The sequence below is a fragment of the Homalodisca vitripennis genome, chromosome 6 (assembly GCF_021130785.1).
Source record: "Homalodisca vitripennis isolate AUS2020 chromosome 6, UT_GWSS_2.1, whole genome shotgun sequence".
In the NCBI taxonomy this organism is placed as follows: Eukaryota; Metazoa; Arthropoda; class Insecta; order Hemiptera; family Cicadellidae; genus Homalodisca; species Homalodisca vitripennis.
Window position 1 is genome coordinate 132768286 of NC_060212.1, and position 11021 is coordinate 132779306.

Consider the following 11021-nt stretch of genomic DNA (forward strand, 5'->3'; position numbering starts at 1 on the left):
CTATCGACAGCGCGGGCGCGATGCCAAAATCCAACTAACCAGGCAGTCCTGTCCATGAACATTTATCACCAGCCTTTATGTACTTTTCTCCAGATAAAAGGAAAAAATCGAGTACAACGAGATTGAGCTGCCCCGAGAAGAGCACTAGTAGATAGTCAAGCGTATTAGTTTAAACGAGGGTATATGAGGTTCAATATAAATGGTTAAAAATACCAAAACAAATTTTTAATAATATACTTTAGCTTCACAAACATATATAACGATTCTTAAACCAGCAATTTGATAGTCATATCAGTTTCAACGAACAATACTCATGACTCCTAAACGATGGCCTCTCTTTACTTCGTTGGCTAATGCTGTTGTAAACTTGTATTTACAAATCTGAGGGTTGGTTTATTACAAAAAATGTAACGTGTGATAAAAGTGGAGACTCTTAACCCTCTGATACCCTTACATTTCAATCACTATCAATACTAGCGCAGTTGACTATCAGTTCCTTTTATAGGAAAATTTTTATCGATTTCACAAAGCATTATGTTTCAAATTTGTACAATGTAAATTGCCTTTTGGCCCCAGGACTAGCGATAGGAAGATAATAAACCCTCTGTAAATTGTACAACACCTTCCTTGTTTGAGGGACATGTGTTTTTATGTCCACCGTAAACTCAAAACCTTTTATTTTGTAATATTTTTCTATTTTAGCATACTTATCAGACATATATTTTTTAGGTACAGTTGTGTAGCATAAATAGTTTTTGACCAATTTATTAACGCATTTTTAATTTCCACTAAAAGACATATTGGTTAAATGTTGAAAATATGAATGTACCAGTATTAAGAATTAAAATATGGCTTTTAGCATTCCACAGTTCCATAGCAGGATACCTTCATAAGAATGGAGGAAATTTATAGCAGGAGCATAGATTTTGCTTTCTGTGAACATGTTATTTTTTATTTTCTATTAGTATGAATGTAACATCATTATGAACTCATTGTCTGCAGATCGTTCAAAATCAATATTCCACCGAACAATTCTTGTGAACACCGAAACAAGGATTCCAGTCGCAACACTCGAGCGTCTAATATTACAAAGGTACAGTCATTGAAGCCACGCCCAGTAAATTGTTACCGTTTAACCTCAGTTCTCCTGCGTGTCCTGTGGCTCCTGGCTGTACATTAGGCACGTGGAACAGCTGAGTAATTACCGACTATTATTAGGTTAGACCTTAATTGCTGCTGCCCACACTCGAAGTTTGGAAAAGCGTTGCGCCATCTTTACATAGACCAATAACTTATGAAGAACATTTTAACATGTCTTGTGTATTGAGCTTATTTCATAACCCATTTTATTGTCCTTGCACTAAGTATTTATACAATGAAAACTGCAAAAAATATATGGCATTGTTTAATTTTAAGTGGAATCAACCATCACATATCTATTTTTCAACTACTTGTTTTATTTATGATTTGTATCACCACGATCAAATTTGATCAAATATGAACACATTTTATGTTAGAACTGGTCTATAAATATTTTCTAACAGTAACAGCACGATATAAAATCTTTATGTAGCATAAAACGAAAAGTTCAAGGTTTTACGATTTTGACACGATTGAATCGTAGGACAGAGATAAAAATAATTATGACGAATTTAAAGACATTTTTTGAAACGTATGGAGCTTCAATCGGGATTATAATAATTATCATTGTAAGACTTGATAGATGAGCTGTGAAATAAGTTCAACACTATGGGCCACTCTCTAGCACTGTGCAACTTTTAACTTGCAAGTAATTTGATTTTGAGAATTGCTGTTATTGGCGTTTTTATGAAGGACGCAAATGTTTCATAATGGATCAGAGCACCAAAGTATTAAAAATATGAAAAATATGATAAAAAAAACTATGTTTTCTGTCTGCCTGTTTGAATGTGCTTTGTTATAAAAAAATATTTTATTCTCCAACGTTTTCTGACAGATTTCAGATTTTATACATCTCTCAATATGTTATTTCCCTATAATTTTATTATGAAAAATTATTGCTTTTACATGGAATAATGGCTGAGGACTGATGTAGAGTTTTGTTCAATTTAATTCTTTTTTAAGTTAAGTAATAAGTTTTAAAGGTTTTATTACGCATATGGACTAGCATTATTTTTCCAAAACATTCTATCAGAAAATTATGAAAATTTTTTTACTTAATCTGCTGAATTTTTCATTGTACGAATGTAATTTAACATAGACCGAGCATTAATATTTGGTACTCCTGTCATTATTAAGTTTTCCCACAACTATGAATGTATCTTAGCAACGTGCATGTCAAAGCAGTGTTTATTGTTCGTAAACAAAAACTACGTTTGCAACCTCTATTAAGATAAATATTTGTATTGATTGATAGTTATACCTATTCACATCTTCTACTTGATATAAATTATTTATTTCCATAACAATTAAATACGTTGCCATAGGACAATAAAACCCTTGTTGAGCTACAAAATTATTTCTGGTTCTCTGTCAAAAATAAATGTAAAGGACATAAAGGGCAACATGAGAATCCGTAAGGATTAGCTAAACTTGTTCTGAGCAACAGGCGTCGTAGGCTGTAGTACCCATATGAACAATCTGGTCTTGAAAGTTTGATCCAATGCACGGCAGTGAGAGGGGGGAGGGGGTAAAAATGACCCTTTGAGACTGGAGTCTAAGCGTTAAGTAGGACAATTCGGTTTGGGGGCGCTGTAGTAGATAACATAGGATTGTCCCCGGATACATGTCGCTAGCTCCTTTCGTTCTTGAGTTATTAAAGATTGCATATCGACACTAATGTGGAGGGGTGGTGTTGCACTTGACATAGAAGTTTTCCATTAGACACTGATTCGTTCACAATCTGATTCATCATCTGTAACTAAATTACAGAATTGATTTATTTGAAAACCGTTAGTAAATTTTCAATCATAGCATAACTAACAACAGCACGAATACAGAAATTTTAATCTAAGGCCATTGTAATCTGCGATATGCATTCATTAGCTTTTTGATTCGGTCAGCTATAAAGACGGTTAGAAAAATGAATCCACATTTTTATCATGTTGGAATTACTTCAAAACCTGCCCACTCTCAAATTAAACGTTTATCTAAGAGGTTCCCGCACTATGCTATTTACCTTTTTCCCATACAAATCAGACGGGGACACACATTAATATACTGAGGAAGAAGTAAAAAAAGTGACCTCCAATAATTGTTGACCCTCATCTGATTCGAATTTAATACCACTAAACTAGGTTTCAAATGTTTAGTTGGCTTAGTTCAAGTGGAAGCAGCCTTTCTGTTTTGTAATAATTGGGTATAAGCCTGCAGGATAACTAATATATCTAGGTTTTAAATAAATAATAATAACATTATCTCTATTATATAAAAGATAAAGCCCTTACTCACTCGCTAATAAAAAAATCTTTAACTTCCCAATATCTCAAAAACTTGAATTTTACCACCCATTCCTCAAGTCTTGAATAGAAAAAGATAAAAATGTTCGTGAGCATCAAACATCCGTAGGAGTTGAAACAAGGTTACAATTTTTGATGAACTATATTTTTGTTTTTCAATTTTCTAACGTCCTAGAGAAATTCATTTTGACATACATTTTCTGTGACATTTTTGGTGCAGGAAGTGTGAGTTCCTTTTCATGCATAGCCTCAGTTCTTTATTATTTAACTATTATTTGCAGTGATACCAATAATTTAGTTTTTGTTTTAGCGTCTGATTTGAGACGTGACTATTATATTGTACATTTTAATATTCAAATTTCTATTTTATAAAGTTAGCCGATGGAAGATTACAAAACATTGTTGAATCTAACCTTAACTCTTAATATCTTACTAACAAGTATAAATTCATTTCACAAAAGAAGCAAGATCAATGCTTCTTATCCTTCTCTAGCAAAGCTCAAACTACATCAAATAAATTGTTGTTACTGCTTACCTAGGATTGCCTTCCTAACCATATTGACTCAGCTGAAAGTGGGACCGTTACGCATCCTTCCTCAAAGCCGAATTGCTGGAAACGATGTCTGCATTGTGTTAGGATAGGTTTTTATAGAACGGGGTCCGTAGTAATGAATGATTGTATGACTGTGAATTCATTTTAAATCTTAAAGAAGACCATAATATTAATTTTCTGAAATTTTTTCAAGATATACATGATTTAAACAAGTTATGTTAGAGCTAATTGTAAGACGGTGCATAAGATGTTAAATCTTCCCCTTTAATAGACTAAAATGTTTAATAGACTAAAATGTACTTTTAACAATGATTTATTTCAGTTTAATTACATTGTAAAAGTAACTGATTTACGCTCACACAAATTCTTAAGTGTCTAAAACCATTTATTTAACAGAAAATTAAAAATCAGATGTAAACTCTTGAAGCAGTTGCAGTATACGCTCTTAGCAAGGAGGCAACAAATACAATTGCTGTGAGGCTAGGATACAAACCGTTAGACTTGGAACAGTTAATAGGGCCGGCAGATATTTCACGATAATTGAAGTGAATCCAGGGAAGGTACGGGCAGAGGTCAAGGAAGATCGCCAGGGAATACTTACTCTCACAGCTGACCATGGGGGTGTGCCTGAAGATACACTGAGTGAGATCGCTAAAAGGGATGATGCCGACGTTGAGGGCCAGCAGCTTCCCGTCACACACCAGTCCCGCCCCCGCACTTCCCACACAAGGCCCAGGATTCTGTAAACAACTCAGACATTATCAATAAGTAAAACTGCCTAAAGTATAAATGTATAAAACCAGTTTTTATTAATCTTACTAAAAAAATATTGTAATTTTATAAACAGTTCCGCAACACATAGTTTAAGAAATTAACAGAATATAATCTACATTTGATCAAGGGTGTACTTTTAAGATTTTTTGGCACATACACTACAATCAGGCTGAAAGGAGAAAAAGAGTCCATCCTTTTTTTAACTACTATATCCTATCTTCAGATTATAACAGTTAAACAAAGAAGTATTCTGGTTTAATCAGCTCCTACACAGGAGATACGATCAATTCAGTGGAGCTAATTCTTAGTATAGTTTAAGTCTTGAATCTTCAAACACCGACTTATGGGATTCCAACGCGCTAAATGTGTTAAAAATTTATACGTAACTTTGGATGGATAATAATAGTTCTATTGGCTCAAAAATCGATATCGAAAATAAAAATTACACTGTATTGCTTTCAAAATTGTAGTGAAATTTTACAAAATTGTAACTTCACAAAAACTATGATACAAGCTAAAGAATGTTAATCAGGAAAAACAGCTCCTATCAATAATAAATGTAGAACTTTATGTTTTAAGGATTGGATGAAATATTTATTAATTATAAAGCTAATATAAAAGTGTTAATCGTTTAAGCAGTTTCTTGCAAATAATTTTTTCATGTTTCTTAAAATGCATGAACTTTATTTTATTTTAATATTTTGAGTATGCTATATAATTACTTAGGATAGACCACTGCAACCTTGTGATTTTATTTGAGTTATTTTTGACAAAATTGTCCTAAAAAAATAAACATTACACTTTTATGTAAAGTAATTTGTTACTGAAAATATCCAATTTTTAGTTTACTATAAAACAACTAAAAAATTACAAGCTTTATATAAATAAATAAACAATCTTGTATAAATTGTCTTCTACGTCATAATACTAGAACTATACACTCATTTTCATCATCGCTAACTTGGTGCAATAAAGCCAAAGAGGATACTTTTATTATATTTTTTTATATTTATTGTTATTTTCCACTTTGACATCACTGTTCTTTTGTGCGAATGGACATCCCTTTTTGAAATTACCGCCATTTCTTTTTTAGTAAGTATACGTTTTTCAGTAATTAACTAGCTATGAATCACATAATCTGGATGAAAAATATAACCATGTAATCCTACCTACCTATTGTAATGTCAAAATACAGGAAGACAGGCAAAAAAATATGGATGGCGCAAATATTAGTATTGCAATTCATACAGGTTCCGTAAGGTACAGTACTTGCCTTCGGACCAACAGAGTCGATGACAGCAAAATATTAACGTCAACCTACAAAATGAACATCTCTTCTCGCTTAAACGAAGGAGGAAAAGAAAGGTAGATTTCATACAAGGCTGTCATGTCGAATAATAAACGAGATGTATTAGTAATGACTCGACAGGGCTTTCTTAAAATCGTGTCGTTGTATGTCCCTCTGAGCTATCGTGCTGCAACTCATCATATAAAGATGATAGAATTTCGACACCTTGCAAATCGACTTCTTCTGCCTCAAGGAAGAAATTTACTGATTTTATAATCAGTAAAAAGGTAAAAATAAAATCTTATTACTTGGCAAGAATTTCGTTACGTTTATCGGATCTTTCTATACTCCGTTACATCGTTTTACTAGTTGTAAAGACCCTCATTATATAGTTGTAAGAGCAGACTGGTAACATCGTATAAATGCGATGTCTGGTACAATATGAAGTACTTTTATACTACAATCATAATTATGTCATTTCTACTATGTATAATACATCTTTCACAGAATATCTTCGCTTTTGGCGATTCGTTTTATAATTTATCTTATACATACAGTCTACAAATATGTAGAGCAATTATGGAAAGGTTGTTTCAGCGCGAATGTTATATTCAGCTCCATCTCACGTTCCACTAGGTGTAGCATCTGAAGTCTAACGCTGTGACATTTTTTACTCCTGGAATCAACATTCGTCTGAAAAAATGTACAATAAAACAGTCGGCGACGAAGCTTCTTCGTTTTGAACTTCTTTGCCGCTGTTAGTTTTATATCTCTTCAGATGGATGTTGATTCCAGATTCCAGGAGTCGAATCTGTCACAGCGTTAGACTTCAGACACACTGCATTAAGTGAAAGGTGAAAGGAGCTGAACGTAATATACTGTTCGCTATTATTTACAATACTATTAGTTATTTATCTCGACGTACTCCCTCAGGTCTGAGGCAGATCCAGCGGTCGACACGATGGCCGAAGTGATTGATTAGGCTCTGCTGACAGTCGCACCGCCGTGTGGCCACCACCTCGTGAAGTTTGAGATGGTCATCCTCCGGGGAGAAACTCAGTGGATTGACTGCACCAAACCCTGCCATTTTACACTTGACATCGCTGCTCACCGTCCAGTCAATGTCACCCACCGGAGTCGGCTAGGGGAGACAGATTTAAATGACTCATTGAAGATATGGAAGCAATCTATATCATTATATATAATCGAACATCTCACAAAATATAAAGGGTTTTATTAGTCATTATTACTTTCTCTACCACAAATACCTCCTGATATACATCCCTATAATAAATTATTATAACAAACTTGGTATACTATAGTAATTAAGAGCAAAGTTCACCCTTCAGAAAAAATTTTGTGAAACAACAAGTCTGCCACTTCAATCATCGTTAGAGAGATTTAATATTATCAGAACCACAATTCATACTTGAAAAACGCCTGAATTGGCAACGAAACACTCACAACACACTATCAAATGTATCATAAATATTATTTTTATCTACAAAATAAGATTTTATCCAATTCAAAAGATTAAAAAAATACAAAACTGGAAGCTGTTTAAAATGCAATGGTGGATGATGGGAGGCCTGTTAAACTACCCTTAAGCTAGGGTAGATATAATCAAACCAGTCTTGTGGCTAAACCTCAAAACACTCCAAAAAGGACGATGACTTGTAGTTGCCGAACAAGGAATGAATGAATATATATAAAAGTATTTGAGTTATATATTACATATTTTTTTAATACAAACTTATCGATTTACTAAGATTATACAACAAAAGCAATTAAAGAAATTTGATTCAATTTCTGTTACGTTGGATTTACAAGTCTAGAGGTAATGATGGAAGCGATAATCACCTTCACAGAATCCGTCTCCTTGAACGGTTCATTCACCATAAGGATTGCAATGTCGTTATATCCGAAAGAAGGATCCGCGGCCGTTACCTGGAAGTTGGGATGGAGGCTTATCGAGCTGACATACCGCTTCTGTACTGAGGCCTGAGCGGTCAGATTGGTCAGCGTGGAGACTCCCGAGAGTACAGTCAAGCTATCGGAGAACTCCCACTGATGAAAACCGTCGTACAGACACCGAGCCAGAGTCAGCACGAGGTCTAGTGCTATCAGCGACCCTGCAGCATACTTCTCTGTGTAAGTCGTACAGTTTCATTATTGTTGATTACTGAGTACCGCTCCTGTATTGTAGCCTGAGCGGTCAGATTGGTCAGGGTGGAGACTCCCGAGAGTACATTCAAGCTATCGGAGAACTTCCACTGATGAAAACCGTCGTACAGACACCGAGCCAGAGTCAGCACGAGGTCTAGTGCTATCAGCGACCCTGCATCATAAAAAGTCTTACAGTTTCCTTATTACTTATTACTGAGTACCGCTTCCTGTAATGTGGCCTGAGCGGTCAGATTGGTCAGCGTGGAGACTCCCGAGAGTACAGTCAAGCTATCGGAGAACTCCCACTGATGAAAACCGTCGTACAGACTCCGAGCCAGAGTCAGCACGAGGTCTAGCGCTATCAGCGACCCTGCAGCATACTTGTCTGTGTAAGTCGTACAGTTTCATTATTGTTGATTACTGAGTACCACTCCTGTAATTGTAGCTTGAGCAATCAGATTGGTCAGTGTGGAGACTCCCTAAAGTACAGTCAAGCTATCGGTGACCCCGTAAGAGAGATCGTTGTAAGTGGTAGCCCTTAATAATAATGACCTAATCCAGATAAAGAGTGAAATGATTTAAAAAATATTTAAACTATGACTACTAATAACTATTTTTAATACCTTTAAAATTATTTTTGTTTAATGAATGCCGGTAATACTTCAAATGCTACATTTCACTTCGGCCGATAAACTCTCAGTTTTGAATTATTTTGAAAAATTCTATCTATTGCTACATAAAAACTGTATTATTGGAATATCATTTCGTCATTGAATAAGCATTCCGTGTTTTTATTTGTAATTTTTAGTATTTTGGGTTTTATAGTACACCTTGCAGTATTTAAATAATAAAATAATAACCCCTCAAGAATTATTCAAAATAATAATGATAATTATTCATATTCCATTCTTTCTGTTTAAAATAAATTGTCTGACATGTCGACCGTAAACAGATAGAAAAATTGTACATATTAATTATGACACCAACTGCTTAAGCGAACTTAGCTTAAGGTTTCAAAACTAATCTAAAGAAGTATGAGTGGTTTTCTTAGAATGTCATTGTACACTCTTACCGTTTGAATTATGTTATTTTAGGTGGCTAAAAATTTCAATATACTATTAAAAATAATGTTTGATATTACACTATTATTATGTTATTAAAGTGAATATAAATTAAGAACATAATGCATTTCACCCCTTAACTTAAAAATATAGAATATAAATATGTTCAATCACTAAAATAAATTAAATATTTTACTACATAATCGTGTAGTTTACCAATCCAAGGATTAAGATTTTTGTATAGCGTATTATCTAATCAATATGATATAACAAAGTTCAGTTACTATTTTCGGAGGTTCCCGCAAAATATTTTTATTAGAAATACTAAAATTATATATTTTGATTTAATCAAAATGGTATTTTTTATAGTTATTTATAACACAACAATAACTAAAAAAAAAATTCATTACAAGAATCCAAATCCAGTATTTAACTGCTAAAGAAATTATATATATTAAAAATTAAAATTTGTTACTCTACTCCGAACTTGGTATGGATATGAGTAATTAGTGAAAAGGAGGAATGGAATGCACAGTATTTTCACAAATAACTTACTGTTTTTATTTCGGTTGTGTTATAGTAGTAGACTGAATTTCAGGTTCTAATATAAAGTGCGTCCTTTACTATGCAAAGGTGAGAACTTTCACAGAAATAATGTCGTGCATGTAATTCACCGAGTGTGTTGGATGCAAGAAGATAGACTCAAGCAAAAAATTAGTTCTATGTCGGATTAACTGGGTTACATAATATACTTCTAGTGTCCGTCCAAACCTTACTTAACTTACTCATTGTATCGAGATCAGGGTGAGTTTCAACATTGAAAGTAATACCGAAATGGTAAGCTTACCAGTGCAGACGGAGCCAGTGTTGTTGCCCAAGATCACCGTGACATAGGGCACGATCTCAGGAAGAACTAGGGCACCCGAGAAGGTCCTCTGTACTTCTGTAAGATTTGGTTTTAGAACCATCACAACTAAAATCCAACTCTAATCGTGACCTTTACTTTATTCTGAGCTCGATAACAGTTTGTTTACTTTTGCCTGAAAATCCCAACAGCTGTGCGTCACCCGAAAAATGCAAATAAATCAGCTGTTCAAATATAGTTTTATAATTTTATTCTAATATAGATTATCGAATGATTCTACTCATGGGTCAGAACAATCGACATGGTATAAGCAAATTTACAAAAATACAGACTACTTGCTACTATAATTGACTTTGTACGCATTCCTCTGCAGTGTGTAAGGGATATAACTGGTCCCTTATTAAACAACATAAAAGGCATTCCTGAGACCCGTGCTTGTTATTGAGAGATATATTTTTCTCCGGGACCAATCGCGAATCACCAAGTGCCTAAAGTGAAAAATCAGTGGGTCAGATCCTTAAATTTGCTCATCGTAATAGTTAGTGTTTTGAACACCTATGAGGCAGCAAGAACGGATAACCAAAGTTTCATAGCTTTTAGTTAAAGTGTTGCCCTCGGTTTTCGGATTTAATTTTGTTATAAATAAATATGGGTTAAGCCCTTCTAGATACTATTTCTGATATTTTTTAATCATTTTGTATAAATCAATGAGAAATGATAGGCATTTAAAATAGAATTTATGGACATGTTACATTAAGTACTAATAAAGTAAAAAGAGTCCAAACCAAAAATCGATTACGCCATATTGTTTCAATAGACCAATTTAATAATTGCTATAAAAACGTAGAGGTCCAATGAGGCAGGGCTCTGAAGTCGA

The 11021-nt window shown here is 33.9% G+C and overlaps 1 protein-coding gene across 1 annotated transcript; it reads right to left on the reverse strand.

The window, feature by feature from the left end:
- Positions 1-4293: 4293 nt before the first annotated feature.
- On the reverse strand, positions 4294-10306 carry LOC124364926 (kallikrein 1-related peptidase b16-like). Its single transcript, XM_046820744.1, has 4 exons — positions 10127-10306; positions 7913-8184; positions 6978-7193; positions 4294-4730 (listed from the first exon to the last, which is right to left on the reverse strand). The coding sequence occupies exons 1-4, from the start codon at positions 10245-10247 to the stop codon at positions 4398-4400; spliced, it is 942 nt and encodes a 313-aa protein (XP_046676700.1). The 5' UTR covers positions 10248-10306; the 3' UTR covers positions 4294-4397.
- Positions 10307-11021: the final 715 nt, after the last annotated feature.

What these genes read in the sequence shown, in the direction of transcription:
- LOC124364926 (XM_046820744.1), bottom strand. Translation starts at nt 10,247, where the DNA reads ATGGTTCTAAAACCAAATCTTACAGAAGTACAGAGGACCTTCTCGGGT. An exon ending in AGGAGACGGATTCTGTGAAG is followed by an intron (nt 7,194 to 7,912) that starts GTGATTATCGCT and finishes TGTCTCCCCTAG; the next exon opens with CCGACTCCGGTGGGTGACAT. An exon ending in TCTGCCTCAGACCTGAGGGA is followed by an intron (nt 4,731 to 6,977) that starts GTACGTCGAGAT and finishes AGTTGTTTACAG; the next exon opens with AATCCTGGGCCTTGTGTGGG.